Source organism: Gordionus sp. m RMFG-2023, chromosome 1 (assembly GCF_954871325.1).
Source record: "Gordionus sp. m RMFG-2023 chromosome 1, tfGorSpeb1-WG-v2, whole genome shotgun sequence".
NCBI classification, from domain to species: Eukaryota; Metazoa; Nematomorpha; class Gordioida; order Chordodea; family Parachordodidae; genus Gordionus; species Gordionus sp. m RMFG-2023.
In genome coordinates, this window is record NC_088775.1 from 3,235,088 (window position 1) to 3,257,602 (window position 22,515).

Here is a 22,515-nt window from a genome sequence, read left to right on the forward strand (position 1 = left end):
GCTAGCTATGCCCCTGACAAGTAAAGCTTCGATCAAAATGGTGGCATCGTCATGAATAAATGACTCCAACAATGGACGATTCGTTTTGCTCATATGGACAATTTAAACATGTAACTTAAAAAAAAATGGAAAATTTAATTTAATTATATTTTTTTGTTTTTACCATGTCGGATCTACCCCGCGTTTCGATTTGAGCGGTGTAAGGTTTGTTCTTGATACGATTTAGATCCTATAAGAAACGAGAGAAAAAAAGAAGTTTGTTTCGTTATAAGTTGGCGTATAGCGGAAACTTTAAAATGCGGAGCATGTATCGGGTGGGGGGGGAGGGGGTCTATATACTAAAAACAGTTTCTAGGCTGAAGGAAATGGAAGGGGAGATAAACGATCGCGGAGCAATGATCTTTCGCTAATTGTATCGTGATGTATTTGTTAGAAAACTCCCCTCAGTGTAAGTGGGATAAAAGCGACCCCGTACTAGAGGAAGACCGAAATTAACTAGGTTAGAACCCAGGTTAGAGGCTAATTCTAAAATAAAAATTTTCACGATAACAAGGAGTCAAAAGTTTCTTTATTTAGTTTAGATTAAGGGCAAATTATTCAATAATTACACTTTCATTATTCTTATTTTTTTGAGTCAATTTCATTTTTTTTTTAAATTATATAGCGTGATGACAATATTAGATAAATTTTTATGTGCAAGTTTTATTACGGAAAAACCCTTTAAAAATATCTTTTTTCTAGGCGACAAATTTTCAGATAAAGTCAGTTAATTAATCGGTCTCCTTATACAGGTTTAAGCCTTTGGAATGTATAGAAAAAAAAAATTGGTATACCTCGTGTAATCCGTCCAATAGGAAAGCCAGAAATTCCTGGGCGTCGTGCTGGGAATAACCCAAGAACTGGTTCGCTTTCAGGGATATCAAACTCTGCCAAAATATTAAAATAATGATAATAATTAACTCCGCAAGAAAACTAGGAAATCGGAAAAATCAAAAACAAGGCAACGTCCTTAACGAATACCATATGATAGTTTAACATCTGTTCAAAGTCAAAAAATCTTCAGATCCTCTGCTATGACAAGTTAAGGTTTTTTTTATAAATAAGCCGTATCGTGAGATTGAGATCGAAACCTTTAATTTGAAAGGAGATACCGCCGTGTTGGTTCCGCCCCATAGGTCCTTCATGAGTTCCGCGAAAGCCGACGCCAATTCGCCGTTCAGTCCTAAAGGGTTTTCAGTGTTTAGCTCGCCTTTAAAGGATCCGGCTGATTTTTTTTTTCAATAAAAATACGATATACAAAGCCCATTTAATTATTTTCCTTCCACGTGAAAAATTTTGAATTTGTTTTTCTTACTCAGAAAGTAGTCCCTTAGGGCCGGCGTATTGGCCAAGATTTGTATGACACAATTCATGAAGCAGGTGTTGCCCAAATTTATCAGGCCGCAGTAACCAGCGAGATCCAACCTATTTCTGCCAGACATTCCGCTTTTCCTCCCGTCGTATGATGAGTAGGTATCCGTGCCATCCGGCAAAACTATGACATCCGAGACTTTGGGACTTTTTGAATACATATATATATATAATATAGAATTAAAATTAACAATCAATTATCAAATCAATATGAACCGTTCGTTATACACTAGAAAAGTAGTTATCAAAGTAACGCCCATTTTTTTGAAAGTAACTGTTACTTGTACTAGTATTGTAAAAAAAAACCTCGATTATCATCGCCCAACCAAATATAATCAGTTTGTATATGTCAATTTATAATTGACATTTATGGACGTTATAAAAATATATTTGACAGTTTCGGATCTCATAATTTTAAATGTTATAAATATATATACGTGACTGACATTATCTACGCCCAAAGATTTAGCCAAAAAAAAGGGTCAAATTGGCCATGTTTCGAGTGAAATCTCGCTATCCTGGGTACTATTCGTTTAACTGTGATCCCGATTTCGCCATTGACATATATCCAGTGTGGTTAAGCGGCTCGATTCGAGCCGATTCTTAAAAACGGCTAACTCAATATTTTAATCTAGAATAATATCATGCAAGCCTGAAGATTTTGCTCATAGATGGCACACAAAGTTCTAGATATCTTCTAGCGAAATCTCGTAGGCAAAATTCTTCTCTTCTCTGAGGAGATAGAGGAGAGGAGAGGAGAGGAGAGGAGAGGAGAGGAGAGGAGAGGAGAGGAGAGGAGAGGAGAGGAGAGGAGAGGAGAGGAGAGGAGAGGAGAGGAGAGGAGAGGAGGCTGCTTTTTAAAAAATCGGCTAGAAACGAGCCATTTAAACAACACTACACATATCATGGCTTTTAATATGAATTTTGACGAATTCACCACAAGGTCATTACGCCTATTTGTATTATATTGGTGGTTTGTAAAAGGAAGAAAAATTAGGAATTGTGAATCTGTTTATAATTGTTATTTTATTATTTTTTATTTTTAAATATTATTCAATAATAATTCTATTTATATTTTATTTGTTTATCAAGTAATTTTAGAAAGTTTATAAACCGCCAAAAAAGAAAAACAAGAAAGAAACAGAAAAATCATTTTTAAATTATTATTTTTATTTAAATTTATTATAAAGGAAGATATACCAATATATTATAATTTATCTTATTATACAAAAAGGAAGGTTTCCGTTTAATCACCCAATCATGAAGGTTTTAATCATCCAATCATAAAGGTTTTAATCATCCAATCATGAAGGTTTTAATTACCCAATCATGAAAGCGTCAAACACCCTCCCAATAATTATAAAAGTCATATTTTTTTTTAAAAAAAAATATCAATTTATAACGTGAGGAAAATTGTATATTAAATTACGAAATGCGAAATTCCTTAATTTTAAATATTGATTTTAAATTTCCGATATTATGATTGACATTTAAAAGGGTTCGGAGGCCCGAATGATAAGAAACGAAAACTATGTTTGAAAAAGTTTCTTTTAATCGATCGATCGATTATTTAAGATTATAGCGTTCCATGTCCATTTTAATTTTGGGAGGTATAGATCAAATCACGTGATTCATTCGAACCCTTTTAATTAATTATGATCTCCCACGTGTCCTTGAATGATTGGCACGGCGATTCCATTATTTATTACTTTTTTTTAATGCTATCGACTCGATATTAATCTAATAGTTCTACCATACATCTTGATAGTTGGATTTAGCATATTGTTACATTTTAAGAGGAGGGGGTGTGGGTGGGGGAGAGAAATAATTCTACATCTTTCCCTAATGGAAAAAAAAATAGAAGAGGTAACAATTCTCAGTTTGAAAAGATACATTTTATTTTTATTACAAGAAATTTTTATAAAAATTTCGCCATAAAAGGGAAGTGAAGCGTAAGAGTGAGCACAAAATGAGCGTTTCAAAGGCAGCGTTTCGAAACGCGAATAAAAAAAAAACGTAAACGAAGCTTATAATATTTTTAAATTTAAAAACATTAAAAAAAAAGGCTGTACGATTTAAACGAATGCAGCATTTAAAAGGCGTTATTTGCGTTTTTGAAACGCTGCGTTGAACCGTTGTGCGCATGCGCATTATAAGACGCTGATAATTTTATTTTTTTATTTTGCAAAATAGCAGTATAGCGCGCTAATTTTAAAAAGTAGCTTTTAACAACACCCTACCTTGCATATATGTCGTATGGGGATTCGGAATCTCTAGATGTTTTAAATCCTTTACCGAGAAAGATTTTTTTTAAAAAATTTTTTTAATCCGATTTAACCGGAAATGGATTCTAGCATGTGTAGAGTATCTACCCTATAAATTTCAGCCAATTATGCCAAGAACTTTAGAAAACTACTTTTAACTTATATTAATTTTATATGAATTTGATATTTGGCTTGAAATTTATAAGGGTAAAAATACTCTCTACACACGCTAGAATGCGTTTCCGGTTAAATTGGATTTAAATATTTTTTTTAAAATTGTCCTCGGTGATTACGAATCCCCCATACGACAAATATATAACCAAAGAAAAACGGGAATAAAAGAAAAAAAGGGGGAAAGAAAAAAATTAATATAAATAATGATCATGAATAAAGGCGAGTTTATTTAATTTTAATTTCCGAACCTATTCGATAACATCCTCGACTCTTTATCGTACGTTTTGTAAGTTGGAAACGCGAAAACATCTTTGGATTTCTAAAAAAAAAAATTAAAATTTATATTTTATTTATTTTTTAAATTTTAGTAATTGTCTCTTTTCTTTCTTTCGTTCCTCCTTTATTTCTATTCTATTCTATTCTATTCTTTATTTATGTTTCTTTAGATAAATTGTAATTATTAATAGAATACGTGATGTCATTACCGTCTTCCCGAGACATTCGGAAGCGGATTTAAATTTCTGCTGATGTCGTAATGGATGGTCGTCTAAACCGTCGACGAATAGGTCCTTATCTATAGCACCAAATAAAAAGTAAAACAAGTATATTTATGGGGGAAATGATTTATCGGGGTTTTCTAAATCGACGCTTTCCTCTTTCACACAATATATAACCCTATCCCTGTAATTTCGATGGTGCGCCGGTTATCGGAATTTATTCCTTAAATTCATATCCGGTTATTGTTTTAAATTTTTCTCTCCAACTACCTTCTCTTCTTCCATTTTTTTTTACCATGATACTTTTAGAAGAAAAAAAAATAAAAACTTACATATATGATTAAGCAAATCGTGTGGAATGGTGTTCAGATCCCAAGAATGGTGATTTATACCGCTATTGCCACATCTATTACTTGAAGAACTACTATTATGATTCGAGGAGGTAAGTGGCATAGGGGGAGCCTTGTTGAGGTCGATCTTAATGTTCTCCTTGTAGAAGCTCATCTTCACGGTCTCGGCTACCACGACACCCTTCAGTTGAACACTGAAGCTAAACTTGGACCTCTCGCGGGTATCGACCCTAGAAGTACTCCCCAAAGTAGAGGAGGCCAGATTCTCGTCGCAATCGCCGCTACCGTCTCTTTTGGCGCGAATCGCGTCGTCCAGCTGTTTATTGTAGTTTTCGTCATCATCCAGCGCGTTCTGCATACGGTGAGAACTGAGGAAAAGGAGTAAATCGTTTCGGGATTTGAAGTTCTCCAGGACAATTGTAAGGATCGGTAAAGAACCGTGAGTGTTATTTGTGAGCACCCAATCGGCGGAAACGCAATTTTTGACGATGACCGTAAGACCAACGCATTTTTCCTGTGGTAAAAAAAAAATAAGGTGAACGTAAAAAAAATTCTATGGGCCATTCCATGTTCAAATCGATCAAAAAAGGCACTTTTTCAACTGACTCCTTTTAAAATTGTTAAAAATTTCTGGAATTATTTAGATAGGTTTTTTATATAATTCTTTATTTCGTATAAATTTATGTATATGTCGTATTGGGATAAGGAATCCATGGTAATTCAGAATCGCCCACACCCAATTTTATATCATATTGAGAAGCCATTTTTTAGATTTGGAAAGTCTTTAACCGGAAATTGTATTCCAGCACACGTAGAGTAAACTACCCTATAAATTTTAGACAATTTTCGCGATTAAATTTTGCGATATTATATATCAAAAAGTCTATATAAAAAATTAATAAAAATTGAGTGCAGTTTTCAAAAATTCGCAATAAATTTGTCCGAAATTCGTGGTTCTTTTATGCATACTGGCATTTCCGGTCATAATCATTTTTCAAATTTTAAAAATCTCCCCAAGTGAGTTAGAATCCTCGTTGAATTCATATCCCAATACGAGATATATGTAGATAATTTTAAGTAACGATTTGATGAATTAAATAAAAAAATATAAAAACACTTTTTTGATAAGCATAAGAATTTAACAGCTGGTAAAAATGTTTTATTTTTCTTTAAAAAAAGTTTAAAAAAAGTACTGATAAATTGAGTAACGTCTCCAAGGTTGGGCAAATATCTCATTTCCAATAGCGCATAAATTAGACAGGTTTGACCTGTCTATCACTTGGTAAATTAGGCATTATATAACGAAATATTTTTTAGTAATGCTTGTTAAACGGCTGAAAAAAATTATGTAAGCCCTAAAAATTTTGCTCATAGATGGCGCAAAAGGTTTGGACATCAATTTAGCCAATTATAGAGGCTTAGACAATATTTTTCTAGGTATAAAATATCGAGTTAGCCGCTAAAATTGATATGGCATTGGTTCTTAAAACCCGATACAATGTCCGATTTTATATCGGATTTGCAGAGAAAATATCGGTATCGTTGCCCAGCCCTAAAGCATGAGAAACGTATAACGCTAACGCCACTAGTAAAACCACCTAACCTTTTTTTCAAAAAATTTGTGACTAAGCATGCTAAAAACCTGGACACGATTTATAAGTTAGAATTAAATATAAACCAATAAAAAAAATACTTACCCTTTCATACCATTGAACCTTGAGCCTGGGTATATCGAAAGTGCGGGAGTTTGGATGAGCGCGAAAATTGTCGTTATCGTGTTGGGCAGACTTTAGAGGTGATGAGGGTATCATCGTCAAAAAAGTTCGGTCAGATAGCTTTAATATCCGGATAAAAAAAAATGTTGATCCAATTAACAATCCCTCCTTTCCCTTTTAGTAAACATTATAGTTAAGAGTTTACGGCGGAGGAATACAAATATCGCGCATTGATATACACTATTATTCATCGTTTACCTCGTTAAAAACAAAAATTAGCATACCGATTTTTTTTATCTATCATTATTATATGGGATATATTAGTTGCTATATCGTCAAAAAAAAATGTTAAGGCATGTTAAAAATGGCTAACCCCATATTTTAGCCAAAAATATTATACAAACCTGGAAATTTTTTTCATGGATGCCCAATCTTATTATTTCCATTAATTCTGATTCGTTATTGATTACATCCAATCAGCACATTGAAAACTCAATTCTCCCCTGCCATTTGAAAATAAAATTTTTTTGTTTTCTTTTTATAAATCTCTTAGTCGTTATAAAGAGGAGCCTTCTTTATATAATTCTTTCATTAATTAGGTAACAGGGTACTTTGATAAATGGGGTGCTTTGATATCTTGGTTAGTTGTATTTGAAAGTATACAATATTGGGATATAAGAACCCCAAACTAGGGATGTGCCTTGTACTATATGAATCATGATTCGATTATAAACGTGTGCATATCTCAGAATTGGCACCAGATTGGCAGTCAAATTTTTGGATTTTAGAATCGGCCGATCGAAAAGATGTTCGGGAGTGAATTGGAAAATTTATAAACCCATATCCAAAACGTAAGTCTCAATTTTATTCGGCGACATAAGCCCCACCCTTATAATTAATAAACTCATTTGTTATAACATTCCAGGTCGATTTTAAAAGGTGTACTTATTTGCCTTTGTTTGACTTTTTTTAAAACATTTTATAATGGACAGTATTTGGATGGATGGTATATAAATAAATAAATATAATTTAAACAGAATCATATGTTGGATTTTGATAACTGGGTTATCTTATGACGAACCCGGGATTATAAACAAACCCCAGGCGGAACTAAACCAGCGGATCTGTATTTCCTTCGAACAGAGTCTAATAAGAATATGATGATGAAATAAACCTCTCGAGTTTATATAATTGTCAGCTCGGTGTTGATGATTGATCTGACATAGAGAACTGTTTATAAGAAAATTTCAAATTGTAAACAGAAATGTCACCTATTGGTGAAGGGAAGTAAAGTGGCATCGCAAATTAGATGAAAAGGAATAATGGCCCCACTTCCCCCCTACCTCCTACCCCCCCTAACTTGTAATAAACGTCTAAATCTTAAAAAAAAATCAATCTTTCTTGTGGATAAATTATAATGTTAACCTCCATTTTATTATCCAATGTTCCAGTATCGAGGCCTGACGATGACCCATCTTTAAGGGGAGATGCGGTGGGCGAATTTCCTTGATCCCCGCGAGGCCCTGAATCCGTATTGGATATCTGCAAATGAGAATGCGACCCAGTTCCGGTGCTGGAAGAGCTCGAGTGGAGAAACTTTATTTTTTTAATTAATTTTTTTTTCTAATTTATTTCCACCAGGAAAATATTAGGATTAAAAAAATTTTTAAATGCTTGCGTCGGAGTTTCCCGTTTTAAAAATTATTGGAGTATGGAAAAGAAAGTGTTTTTAAACCCGCCCTTCTCACTAAGTGAATTATGCTGAGAACCCAGCTGCCCACCCCTCAAGATAACTAAATTTTAAAATGATTCAATTAAAAAATGGATACCTGACTATGCATGTAGTTCTAGAGGTCTGCAATGGGCGAAAGAAGGTTCTTCTAACTCTCCCTCTCCCTAAGTAAATTATGCTGAGAACCGTCCGTCCCCCCATAAGATAACTAAATTATAAAATGGATACCTCACCATGTAAGTAGTTCTAGAGGTCCTCAATGGGCGGATTTTGACCAAAAAAGCCAGCCATCTCGTTATTTTACTACCTCCCCGCGTTTTCCCCAAAATTCCCTAGCTCCACTCCCTCGTTTATATAAAAATATTGCCAGCCCCAATGTTTAAAAAATGTTCTAATGGCCGGTTTGGCTTATTAATTTATCCATTTTAATCTAATCATTAATTAAACTTATAAAATATGCAATATTACGAAACTGATTTCGCCAGAATTTTTTTTTTAAATTCAACTGTCCATCGTCCGCCTTATTTTCTGCTCAACGTAGACCTCCGTGAATTACTCCACCCACCCACCCACCCCCACTTGAAGTTTCGTTAAAGCAAAAAAATTTGTTGCAAAGCACCCCCCTGCAGATCTTAAAGGGCCTTGGAGGAACGGGTGTGCCAATTAATAATAAATTAAACGAAGATTAACGATGAAGCAAACTTGGAGGGTTTATTTTCAAAAACGAAGCACTGTACACTATCATTAAAAATGTTGTTCGGATTCAAGTGAGAAAAAAAAATCATGAATAGGGTTCGGGTTCGGATCGGATTACGGAAATGACATTTAAGGACTCGTAGAAATTTAAGGTTATAAATATTAATAAAAAAAACAAACACCAGTTTTTTTTTTTGGTTTATTCATTTAATTATATTCGTCATAATGAAAACTTGAACCAATGAACACTAAAAAAAATATGTCAGGTCGAACTGAGGGAAAGAATTGGATAGGAGATTGGGGCGATAATGAGAAGAAATAGACTGGGGTAGTTTGGGCATGTTGAAAGAAAGACGCAAGACGATTGGGTTAAAAGATGCGTTTGTTGAAGGTAATGGGATCAAAGCCTCGAAGAAAACCAACGAAGACGAGGGTGAAGGTGATAACGGGCGACATGGAAACTACGGGTGCTAACAATCAGCGATACCCGGTACCATAAAAATAAGGAGGAAACGGATCCAGAGGAGAAACGGTCATTATTAAATCGATTATGTTTTAAAGACAATAATGAATTTTATTTGTAATTCTTTTGTATATATACATTTATATAATTTATCCAATTTAACTTCTAATAATGTGCAATTTGATTAACCTCGATAATATATTACATGTCGGAAAGTTATAATAATACACAAATAACGTCCTTTTAAAATATATAACTTCATTTTAAATATATACGATATTCAAATATAACAGTCATAACCGAATAAACCTGGGTAACCATTAATAAACATTTGTAGAAGACCGAAGACGTGATTGCAACAGCCACCCCCCCCTCCACACAAATAAATTGGAATCCTATTCTCAACATGGCAATATTGTGTAACATTTTAAAAGTGGTGGCCAAAACAAGTCTCGAACTCGCGACCTTCACGTAGGGACGCACTTCCGTATAATTTGGTCACTAGGTGTACTTCCTTCGTAATAAAAAAAACGCTCAACAAACTTTCAACGCTTTACTTACTAATTAGGTTTTCAACGTTATTCCGTATATCCAACGCTTTCCCTACTAACTAATTTTACACGCTATTCCAAAAAAAATAAAATATCAACCTGTACACTATGACTTGGTCACCACTATTAAAATGTATACACTATTCGGACTCTCTAATTTGTTTTAATTAATCTCCAAATATAATTCAAAATTAAACAAAATAAACTATCATAAAAAGGTTCAATAATTAATTAAACCGTGAGAGGACAAAATAAGAATTCATATTTTTTTTAACCTTTTTTTAAAAAATATTATTATTTTTTTCTATAATGCTGACTCGTTAAATTAAGAATATTAATTTTTATAAAAATCAAAAAAAAAGAAAATATTATTTTTAACTTGACAAAGTAATAATAATCCTCCCAACTATAACACGCCCCCCCCCCTTATTAGGCGTATACGCTAAATCCTCCATCCTCGCTCTCGCCTAGAATTTCCTCTAATTCTTCATCCGTTATAAAGAATTCCACCATTTTGACCCATTCTTCTCTCCTCTAGGCGAGAGCGAGGATGGATTTGGCGTATCCTGATGGGGGGGGGCGTCATAGATGGTAGGATTTTTATTACTTTGTCAAGTCAAAAATAAATATTGTCTTTTGTCAAGTCATCTATATAGAAATTAATATTGTTAATTTAATGATATATTTTGATTATTGGATATTTATTTTTTGGAAAAAATTATTAATAAATGAATATTTTATTCCTCATGGAAAATAAAAATATAAAAGCCTAAAAAAAGGTAAAAATAAAATAAATTCTTATTTTATCTTCGCGGGTTATAAATTATTGAATGTTTTTTGATGACATATATAAAACCTAGACTGACGATTCATTCATTAAAGGTGTACATCAATGCAAATCAGCTGGAGACGCCATCTTGGTTACACTAATCACTATTAAAATTTTAAACGAGAGCCTAATTTATTCCTATATCTGTTGCAAATTTTATTAAAGAATTACCGGATCATCGAGATAATAAGGAAGCAAGTTATCAATTTAATAGTAGTTTTTAACATGAGAATAATTACTATACGTGTTACCAAAATGGCGGGTCCAGCTGATTTACTTTTGACGACCCTTAAAAATGCATTTTAATGAATGAACCGATCGTCAGTCTAGGTATTATATATGTCATTGATGTTTTTATATTAGTTAATTTTGTTTAATTGTGAATTAAATTTGGAGATTGATAAAACAAATTAAGTCCGAATAGTGTGTAACATTTAACACTAAAGGCCGCATTCGTAGTGGGATCCGCTCTGACACGATTTAACAGCTGATTGATTTTTTTAAATCGGTTTATGAGAATCAATATTTCTTTTGTTAAAACCAATATTTCTTAGGTTATTATCATGTATGGAATTAAAGATGAAATTAATATTATTTTAAAAAAAAATTGATCTCATAAAACAGATTTTAAAAATCGATCAGCTGTTAAATCGTGTCGGATCGGATCCCACTATGAACGCGGCCATTTAAAATACAGCATGAACACATTTTATAATTGAACTGAGATACATTTTTCTTTATATACATTATAATTAATAAGGGATCATTTAGGAATGATTCAAATTCAAGATACAATTTAGACCTCACCAGGAATCTCCGATGTTATATTTTTGATATTAAATCATCACTTCGTTTGGTATGGGCCACAGTTTGGATGGATGCTCTTTTGTGAGGTGTATAATGAGGGATTGTTTGAGGGGGTCGAACGCATACGAGCTTGAGCTTAGATTCACGGCATGAGGATAGGTGTATTTCCAAGTCGATTCTATATATATCAAATATATTATAATTCATTATATAAATAAATATATAAATTTGACTTGTTCCTGTCTAAGAAGACCACGTGATTCAGTTAAATAAATGGGTCTTATTGCATTTTAGCAAATTTGGTCGTTGTTTAGCAAGTAGTCCAACGATATCATTACCCGACATATATAGTATAATTTGAGTGACGTATATCCGTTTTGGGGAATAAAAAAATGCGCCCAATTTTTTATGCTAATTTTGGATGAATTTTTGCTAATTTTGGGATATGTATTTTATTCTTTTTTTTGAACCGAACCCAAAATAGAATCCCATATACGTCACTGTGATAATTATTTTTTTAAAAAAATTAATAAAACAATAAGAATACCAGCTATTTTGACGGAGCAAACTTGGGACAAGATTTTCACGTTGATTTGCGAAGATTCGATGGATGGGGATAAAGTTATGTCGATCGTAAATGTTTCGGTGGATTGGAAAATTTTTATATCTGTTCGTTGGGGTTAAAATAAAATTAAAATAAGAAATTTGAGGTAAAAATAATCATAAAACATGTGTATTAATTGAGGTTGTGCCGATATCGAATAAAGGATCGAGCGCGATACTTACGGGCTTTTTTTAAAGGATCGGACCGATACTTTTCAAAAAAACCGACCTGATATTATCGTTTTCCTCTCTTTCTATGATCCGTGAAAACAATTTTTCTTTCAAATTTTTGATCCGCAGTTAGAGGGGAATGTCTATCATAGTTCGGCCGATCGGTTTTGAAACGGATCTGACTGGTTCGCGCTCTAACATAGACTAACCCTAGCTAGCTAATAGAGTTCGGATAAAATCGAATGAATATATTAAATGCAATTTGTTATTCCTAAAATTAATTAGTTTTTATTGAAATCAATTTACAATTACAAATTAGTATAATTTTCTCTTCGGGTAATTGATTTTACAACCACCCATTTACAAAATAAAGCCCATTCATTCTACACACCATTAACCTTATTAGAAGAGTCTTTCCCTGGTTTGGAATTTTATGAATAGTAAAATTAATCCGAGATAAATAGTTACCTTTCATTTGATTCCCCCTTACCCACAACACTCAGGCTAGCACCCCAAGACCTAGAATTCTCAGTGTTCCCGCATTGGCCGATTTCCGAATTCTTTATCTCATCCATCGATTCCATCTTGATGGAGATTTAAAACAATTTTATCAAATAGTCTCTATGCCCTATTGCGTTCTTTCGAAAATCTATTTTTTTAGCTCATTCCCACGCATTTTAGACCTCGCCCCGTTTTTCTGTATAATTTAGCCGGCTTTCCCAATTTATTGATTTTTTTCTATAAATACTTATTAAATTAATCATTCCAGTAAAAATACACTTTTTTTTAAAAAAAAAATGGTTGATTCCAATTCGCTCTCATCTATCACATTTCCGTTACAATAAAAGTGCTAAACAATGCATAAATCGATTGTGTATGAATGACATCACGGATCTGACCATCCTGCAAATCATTCGAAATTTAATTTACTTGTTCTAGGTAGGGTTTAAATTATGTCTTTCAATGTCATATTTTATATATATATAACTCTTTTTTCATAACCCCCCTTTGGGGTTAAAATACATTTTAAACATTTGTTATTCGTTATGACTAAAAATAAAGATTCCACTAGTATGGTAAAACCAGTAGGTCTAATGCGGGTGGGAGTGCCATTGTCTCAATATTTTTTCAGGAGTTAGAGTGTAAAACTGGGCGTATCGCCTCCGATTTCTTTGAAGACGCGGACAAATTCTAGCAAAAACTGCCGTAATTTTTTTATTAGGAATCGTGGGCCTTTAAAACATATTTTCTGATATATATCAGAGACCTGCGGGCGCGGCCCTAAGCCCGGCCGAAGTACACGAGCCGGGCCGTTGTACCGGTCGGGCCGGGCTGGGCCTAAAAAAATTTTTTTAAAAAAAACCCGGGCTGGGCCGTGCAAATGCCACCTCTGCAGGTCTCTCATATATATTAAATACAATTATTTTTTTTTAACTTTAGTCCATGGTTCACCTTCGTATTTTACCGATATCTTCCTAATTTAGGCTTTATGATCATGAACCATGATAACTATTGATTCATACAACCCGCCCCCATAAGAATCTTATGAAGTTATTACATTATACCCCCAACCGCGGTTTAAGGCACCACTATTTATTATATGATTTGAATGCTCTTTGTGATGATCAAAATCTCCTTTAAAAAAATCGACGCCGCGATTATGCGCAGACGCGTGCGTTTTTTCGGGATGAGTCGTAAACAAACGTTCTAAATGAATGAATGAAATGCGTGGATAGCTATTATATCCTTTTTTTTCCTTCCTGGTTTAAGGTCTAGCAATTGGCTTGTTTAAAGTTAATTATTGTCCTTTTAATTTTAGCGTAGCTTAAAACTTAAAGTAAACTTGATACAGTTAATATAAATTTTAGAAAAAATAAATATTTAAATTTCGAAATTATCGCCTAAGGCACGAGAATCGGAGAAAGGAAATTCGTTATCTTTACACGATGATTCCCTTATTTTAAAAAAATCAGTGTTTTCGTGCAAAGTGGTAAAACTTACCGTTTGGTGTTAGTTAGCAACCATTTTTTATAAAAAAACGCGAATAGGTTTGCTTTATTCAATACTCTTCTGGTATTTCAATTAAATAAGTTCATATTTTTAATTTAATTTCTAAGTACTTGAAGTAAATGGTCAATTTGTGCGCCACGATTATTTAATATCCATGTAACTAAAGATGACTTCATATTTATTCATTAAAAATATCTAAAGATTATAAATAATAATCATCATAACTATCCAGCTTCCATATATTCTTCACCCCAAAAGCCACCTCAAGAAAGCTCCATTGTTTCTCACCAACCCACGTGATGATCACGTTGTCTCTCCATCCACCAGGAAAACTTAATTCCCCTGTCAGATAATAACTGACATTTGATGTATTATATTAAATTTATTTCTTCTTTTTTTCAACAGCTACAACAGTAACATTGGTTGTTTTTTTAAAAAAAAAAATTTACTAAAGAAGACAAAGACCTGAGACCTGAAGAGGTTAAATTTTAAGTCCTGTAATTTCTTGTTCATTTATATTCCTAGTTGAGTCCCTAATTTTTTTTTTATTTGGCCTTAATATAGCTCTTTTTTTCAAATTCAGATTTTTAGAATATGAACTTTAATTTATAGTATGTCTGAACCGATTATTATTTTAATAAATAAAATTTGAATTATATATTTTGGATAATTTTTGATAAATCGTCGGTCTAGAATTGAATTGGAGTGCTCCATTCGACATTTTCAAAATTTTTGAGTTAGAAGTTGATAATAACTTATTTATTTCCAATATATATATATATATATAAATAAAAACTAGATTTAAAAAAAATATTAATTTTTGCCAAAGTCATTGTCCAAAATTGAATAATAACTTTTTCCTATATTTTATTTTAAACTTTATTAATGTTGATCTCATTTTAAACATTTGCGCAAGTGGAGCACTTCAATTCTAGGCCAACAAAATGATAAATAAATACTTTTAATTTGTATGCCCATATTTTAAAGGATATCATTTATACTGTGGCGATGAAATTTAAAATAAAATAATATATATATAGCTCAATATTTTATGATAAATATCTAATTATATAGAATTTATAATGCTATATATTTAGAACATGCAATATGTTATAAGATGGATAAAAAAAAATAAGGGAAAATATAAATAGAAAAGGATTATTTAAGCCTCAATATTGTCCTTTTATTATCATGATTTTTTTTTCATAATTGTTTACTAATTATACTAATTATATATTTTTCAATGATGATTTATATAAATGATATAACATATAAAATTATAAATTTAAAATATTATTATTTGTAAATATGTATTAATCTAATCTAATATTTAAAATATTATTCATTTAATAAATATTTAGACATAAAAGAATCATAAATATATAAAAATAATTTATTACTAAAAAAAATTTATTACTAAAAAAAATTTTAAAAAAGGTGTGGGGTCAATCGAGCAAGGAGTGGATAGGAAATTAATTTTAAAAATATTAATATAAATTTAAGATTAATTTGATTAAGCAATATATATAATTTATTCTTTTGCTGTCTGTATTATTATTACAAAGTGAAATTTTTCCACAAGTCAATAAGATCCCTGATATAAGAGATTTTATTTTTTTAAAAATTATTGCATTTTAATTTTATATTGAATAAGAGGAATAGAATATACAATGTTTAAAATTGGGCTTTTTTGCTCCCAAAATTAAAAGGATTCATCTATGTGGTAGGAAATATTTTTTTTTTAAATTGTCTAAGTCCCCAATTGACAAATTGTTTTAATTAAGCAAATTTTAATTGATATATATTATTTATATAAAATAATACTTATAGCAATTCAGTACAATTGTTAAAAAATGTACTAAGCAGCTCTATATTTTAATATAAGATTTTTAAGAAAAAATAACCATGAGAATATTATTTTATATTGATTTCATTTGTGTTAATCCTATAAACTAAAATTATAATTTTACATTTCTTAAATAAGAATAATAGTTTTTTTTAAAAAAAGGATATATGAAATAATTTAGCAAATAATTTTTATTTTTTAATTTGACAACATAAAAAAAACTCACTTTTAATTAGAATTTCATTAGAGAGAAATCCATTCTTGTTTGTATTTTTAAATGGCAGAGCATTAGTTAATTCATTAATCATTCCCATGTTTGTATTAATATGTGTGGATTTATAGATTAATTTTAAGCTATCAATTTCTTGAGGATATTTAATTATATCTACTAATTTAACACTGCATTTAGGAAATTCTTTGTAATTTTTATTATAATAAGGAATTTTGTCTTTAAATTTTCTCTTTTTCCTTTTTATATTATTATTGTTATTATCAATATTTTCTTTATTTGATATATCAGAATTATGGTTAAAATATAGAAGTTTCGATTTGAATTTTCTTGGGTAGGTTAAATATTTGTTAATATGTTGTGGAATAAAATCAGAATGTCCAACCATAACAACATATTCTTAGGAAAATATTTTAATAACTGATTATAATTATGTATATCGAATTCCTATGGATTTAAAGTATTTTATTGCATATCTCAGTTAAGGAACCTAATTAGACGAAGTAAGTTTCGATTTTAATAAATTCACCATCTCAATTTGATGTTTTGGTTGTAGGTGTAGTAAAATTAGAAAAAGCGCTATATTAGGTGAAGTCAGATGTTTATAAAAGGAAACCATTTTTTTTATATATATATTTCTAAAAGGATAAATAAAAATTTTTTATTTTTTATTTTTATTTTTTATATCTAATTATCTTTATTAAATTCCTAATATATGAAATATTACATAAATAATTCTTTAAAATATAAAAAAACTCAATCTATAAAAAGGGAGGTGGGATCACAAGTTTCTAAAACCATGGATACTTATGTTTTAAAATGATAATTTGTATAAATAAATTTTTTTCGGTTCTGATGTAAGGGCTCTTATTTTGCCGCCCATATTTTTTTTAAAAAATTTAAGTTCCAGATGACAAGAGATAACGATTGGTAAAAAAATAAAATTTTTATATTTCGAATATTTAATTGTTTTTTTTTCTCAGCTATATCAACCGGGTTCGGAATATATATTATTTGGAAATAAATAGGCTCACGTGAAGTCACAAATTAATGATTTAACAAAAAGGCACTATTTTTTAAAATAAAATATAAAAATTATCATTTTAATATATAATTTTTTAGGTTTATTTTTAAAATCTCAATTTTATTTTATAAATGTATATTTCCTGCAATTAATATTTTTTTAAATTATTATTTAAAATTCGGATATCTGACTAAAAAAAGTACAACCATGTGGGGAATATACCTATAATAAACTAATTTAAAAAATGATTCTTTAGAAATATATAAATGTAGTCGCATTCACATCTCTAGATCTAAACTTTGGTGACAGCGTGGGTAATATATTTTCTAGGTAACAGCCCCATATGACCATCTATCTATCAAAGAGGCCATCCTAACATAGGCGCCAACTTCATGGAGGCAGCGTATGTTGCACCTCCTATTAAGATATTTAACGCATGAGATATAATTGATCTATTAATATTTAAACATTTATTTTTTATTCATTGAGTTAATTATTTAAAAAAAAAAATTTATTAGAAAGGTTATATTGTAGTGATTGCGAACACAGTGATTGACATGCAAGAATCCTTTATCCTTATCATATGGTTTGGAGGAAATATTGAGAATTGCAGGGGATTATGGAATGGGATATGGATGTTTATTGTATTATTATAATGTTTTTAACAGATTAATTATAATTAATATTATTTGTACAAATGGTTTATTTAATTGCAATATAGGACTAACATGAAGTCCAATTTATATATATATGCTACACATAAAAAATAAACTCCAAAATAGCCCATATATATAAAAATTACTTAAAAATACTAAATAAAAATTATTTTTTATAAAACTATTTCCATTACTATGTTGAACCATTAATAGAATTGCTATCACTTTGATAAATAGTTATCAATGGCATGTAGGAAATAGTAGGCTTCATATTGCCCCTTTGTGGCTTAATTTTTCCCTAACAATAAAATAATTTTAGTATTCCTGACCAAAAACATCAAGAGTATTGGTTACATGTAGGATAAAAATTACCTTAGCTCTATCCGAATGTTTATTTATTTTAAAAAAATTTTAAACATAAATCTTTCTTAAATATACTAGGGTAGCATATAGATTTATTTCTAAATAACACTTTTTAATAAATACGATTACTTATTCATTAATATTCTAATTTAAATATATTTGTTCTTCATTATGGAATTAATTTTTAATATATTAAGTAGTGTTGTTTAACTTTTCGATATGAGTCGATTTAAACGGCTAACTCAATATTTTAGCTAGAAAAAATACTGTCTAAGTCTAGATATTTTAATAGATATTCAAACCTTTGTGTCACCTATGAGCAAAATCTTAGGTTTGTTTTTTTACCTAGTAAAATATTGAGTGTAAAATTCGGCTCAAAATGGGCCGTTTAACAACACTAAAATTACATTTTTACAGGATAATTTCTAGCTCTCAGTCAATGTCAACATTAATATCATAAATGCTAACATGGATTTAAATAACATATGTAAATTTAATATTATTGATATTGCAAAGTATTTATACAATATTCATTTTCATATAACTTAATATAGCGCAAATAATAATAAACAATATATAGCTGAAATTCCAAAAGTAGATTTGAGTTCGAAGTCTCAAAGTCCATTTGTTTACAGTGACACTTATGCATCAACATTTAACGATTTGAAGTACATATTTAAATAAAATATCTACATTGATAACAATTTAGCATATTGGGTACGGAAAGTAGAAATAATTATTTGTTAGAATTGGATCCAAAATATAAAGGGAATACACTTGTCAAGGATATCAATTTGTATTGTCATCTTTGTAAATCTGCAATAAAGAATGACCTGCAATTTGTAGACTACAATACTTTTCACATATTTTTATTTTTTTTAGCATTTGACATCTAATCTCCATACTCAAAATATAAAAGATATTTTAGAAGACCCACTTTATAAAACTTTACATTCATTCAGCAATAATTGGGAAAAATAAAAAAAGAATTTTTGACCTTGATAGTTATTATAATAATATATATATATAATTACGTATTATACCTCTATGCTTGATTATATTTTAATAAAGAGACTTGTACCATTTATCTAACATATTTTTTTTTATTTCATTTTACCTTTTGTATTATTATGTTCCATTTAACAGAATAAGAAGAGAGGAAAATTTTCCTTGGCGTAAAAAAATTCCTTTCAAAATAATAAAATTTGGATCAATAAAAATAATGATTTACTTATTATATACTGAATTATTATTTTTTGGTATTTGCTTATCTTTTCTAAATGCTGATGATGACTAATCATAAAAATTATATTTGTATTTTATTTCAAGGCTCAGAAAATAGGCCAAAATGGATAAAAACCCTTCTTTAAGTTTAATGTCTACTTGATAATCATTTAAACGTTTTTCTGGGTTTAATTGTTGGTTATATGTTGTTGTTTTTTTCATAAATGAACATTTTTCTTGTTTTTCTGTTGGTTAGTTATTTTTCTATTAGTTAATATTTTAATTGATATCTAAAAGATTTATTCCTTCTGGGCCCTACTCATATTTATATGTATTTTTAAAATTCTAAATACATTATATTTCAATCATATTTCATATGATTACAAGCAGATTAATCACTGATACCAAGTTTTTGCTCATTCAAATACCAAATTGGGCATAACCTCTGTTCCAAAAAAGAATGTCATTTAATGAATGTCATGAATTTGTCAAATATTTTCAGATTTTATTTCTTTATAATTAATATATGAACAAAATTTCCGGAATTAAAAGTATGAAAATAGGAATATAAAAAAATAAAATAAAGATCACCTTCCTTTCTTCTCAGCTTAGAAATTTATATATCAAATCTTTTTATCACAATGACCAAGGTTTCAAGGTCTACATTGAGTAGTAGACTACAACAATTTTTTTTTAAAAAGATTGAAATCTTCCACACTCAATTTAACTTACCACTTAAGACATTTCTGAAATATACCACAAACACAAATTTCCCACATTCCAAATTTTTTTCAAATTTACGTTTAAATCTTACCTGCCTACCCTCCTGATCATGACTCAATGTGGACAGATTTTATTAGATATTAATGACCAGTGTTGCTAAACAGCTCAAATTTAAACCGATTTTTCAAAATAACTACCTCATAAGTCAGATTTAGCTAATAGATGTCTCAAATCTTTGTGCTATATATGAACAAAATCTTCTTTGGGGGGTGGGGGAGGTATAATATTAAGTTAGCCGTTTAACAACACTATTGTTGTCTGATTCAATATGAAAATAATTTTTTATTATTTTTGGATACATATTGTAAATTTGATCATTATTTATATTTTTATCCTACTCACTATTTGTGGATGTTTAGGTTTAGAGATCTACAAAATTATTTCTTGCAACATAAATAATCAAAATCTAAGGTATACGTTTTTCATTATATATTTTGTTTTAGGTCGAGTTGGGTAAGGAATTTGTAATATTTTATGCTCGGGTTAGTTAGGGCTGGAATTATGTATTTTTTTAAAAATTTAGGGTTAGGGGCAGGAAAATTCTTTTGGGTTGGGTTCAAAAAAAAATAAAAGTTGTTTCATGCAGGGATAAAATTTCTCGGTATTGACCTGATATTAGTTATTGTATCTTCCAACTATTTTTTTTTCTCTTACTCGAAATAAAATTCCGATGAAAATTCAATTTCTTAAGCTGTTAACAACCAAAAGAAATAAATACTCATTCCCAAACAATGTCCATTGTTCCTATGGTCACTACAACACTTGTAAGTAGGGGTGGGACCAATACCAATATAATATTGGTTTACAATACCAATATAAACCAATATATATTTAAATATTGGTATTGCTTTTACAACCAATACCAATTACCTAAATATATTGGTTTTGATATATTGTTTAAATACAATTTTAACCAATACCAATATTAAAAATAACATAATTATTTGGGTTTATCGTGGATAATTATATCGTGGTATTTTTTTTACTTTCATTGCAAAAACTGATTACATCTGTTATTTTTTCCAAATACTACTGTGATATCAATATTTCTGTTATTTATAATTACAGTTTATTTTTATTATGGAAGTAAATTTTTTACATGATATCTATCAATTTTATCTATTTATTTAGGATATTATAATAAATGAAGACCAAATAGAGTTAATAAATATAGATGCTGTTGGTACTAATAATAATAGCGATAAGGAACAAGAAGAATTATCAATATCTAATAAAAGACGAAATTCAGCAAAAATCTGGGAATTTTATACTACTTGTGTAATAAAAAAAAGGCAATTTGTAATAAATGTAAAAAAAAATATCACTTCCCAATTTTGGAACCTCAGGATTATGGACACATCTTAAATCCATCCACCCAACATTATATAAGAAATGTGAGCAAATAAATATTGGCAGTAAAAAAAATTAAGACAATAAAATCATTTTTACTTAATAATATAAATAATAAAGCTAATTTAAATAATTTAATTATAAACTTTTTCATTTAAAATAATTTAGCCTTTTCAATAGTTGAGGATATCACTTTTAAAAATTTAATAGCATATTGTAACCCTTCACTAACATTAGTTTCTAGAAAAACACTAAAAATAGAAATTATGAAACATTATCATAGTTCTTTTATTAAAATCTGTACTTTCTAACATTACATCTAAATTTTCCTTAACAATGGACATTTGGTCCTCTCCAAATAAAATACACTTTTTGGGCAAACAATTCATTATATTGATAATGATTTTAAATTAAATAATCATTTATTAGATTTTATTCCTTTTAAATCAGCACATAATTCTATTAATATTTTTAATTCTGTATTAAAAGTAAAATTTGAAATTGATTTTTTTTGCATTACATAAGACAATGCAAGTAATAATTTAGCATTTCTAAAAATTTTAAAACAAAAAGATAATTTTGATAATATGTGCAAATGCTTTTACCATATTATACATTTGGCTGTCATGGCTGCATTGGAACCCTTAAATACAACTTTTAAAAAAAAAGAAATTTTTTAAAAATTTTTAAACTTTCTATTTCTAAATTTAATAAACTCGAAAAAATATATCTTGAAAAAAATCGACACTTAAAATTTCCTCACCCAAT

At 29.7% G+C, this 22,515-nt stretch overlaps 2 protein-coding genes across 3 annotated transcripts in view; one reads left to right on the forward strand and one right to left on the reverse strand.

Moving 5' to 3' along the window:
• Positions 1-16,498, reverse strand: part of LOC135922875 (uncharacterized) — a 44,342-nt gene extending 27,844 nt beyond the window's left edge. The window contains exons 1-12 of the mRNA XM_065457379.1: positions 16,345-16,498; positions 12,036-12,155; positions 11,530-11,666; positions 7,836-8,006; positions 6,393-6,530; positions 4,678-5,209; positions 4,334-4,422; positions 4,097-4,167; positions 1,355-1,557; positions 1,131-1,264; positions 834-926; positions 164-229 (exon numbers count right to left, since the gene is read on the reverse strand). Of these exons, the coding sequence (XP_065313451.1) occupies positions 164-229; positions 834-926; positions 1,131-1,264; positions 1,355-1,557; positions 4,097-4,167; positions 4,334-4,422; positions 4,678-5,209; positions 6,393-6,530; positions 7,836-8,006; positions 11,530-11,666; positions 12,036-12,155; positions 16,345-16,432 (1,842 nt within the window). The 5' untranslated portion in view covers positions 16,433-16,498. The remainder of the gene's footprint in view (positions 1-163; positions 230-833; positions 927-1,130; positions 1,265-1,354; positions 1,558-4,096; positions 4,168-4,333; positions 4,423-4,677; positions 5,210-6,392; positions 6,531-7,835; positions 8,007-11,529; positions 11,667-12,035; positions 12,156-16,344) is intronic.
• A 2,357-nt stretch (positions 16,499-18,855) lies between these two features.
• LOC135922461 (uncharacterized) lies at positions 18,856-19,391 on the forward strand. 2 transcript variants are annotated; one of them, XM_065456828.1, is made up of 4 exons: positions 18,856-18,905; positions 18,945-19,058; positions 19,100-19,232; positions 19,273-19,391. In XM_065456828.1, the coding sequence occupies exons 1-4, from the start codon at positions 18,859-18,861 to the stop codon at positions 19,369-19,371; spliced, it is 393 nt and encodes a 130-aa protein (XP_065312900.1). In that variant the 5' UTR covers positions 18,856-18,858; the 3' UTR covers positions 19,372-19,391. The 2 variants fall into 2 exon arrangements, 1 of the variants encoding a protein (XP_065312900.1); XR_010570915.1 differs by having other exon boundaries at positions 18,858-18,877.
• The last annotated feature ends 3,124 nt before the right edge of the window (positions 19,392-22,515 follow it).

Bases quoted from the DNA above. Each gene is read 5' to 3' on its own strand.
- LOC135922461 (XM_065456828.1), top strand. From the start codon at position 18,859: ATGGATTTAAATAACATATGTAAATTTAATATTATTGATATTGCAAA. The intron at 18,906-18,944 runs GTATTTATACAA...AACTTAATATAG, and splicing joins AATATTATTGATATTGCAAA to CGCAAATAATAATAAACAAT. The intron at 19,059-19,099 runs GTACATATTTAA...ATAACAATTTAG, and splicing joins TCAACATTTAACGATTTGAA to CATATTGGGTACGGAAAGTA.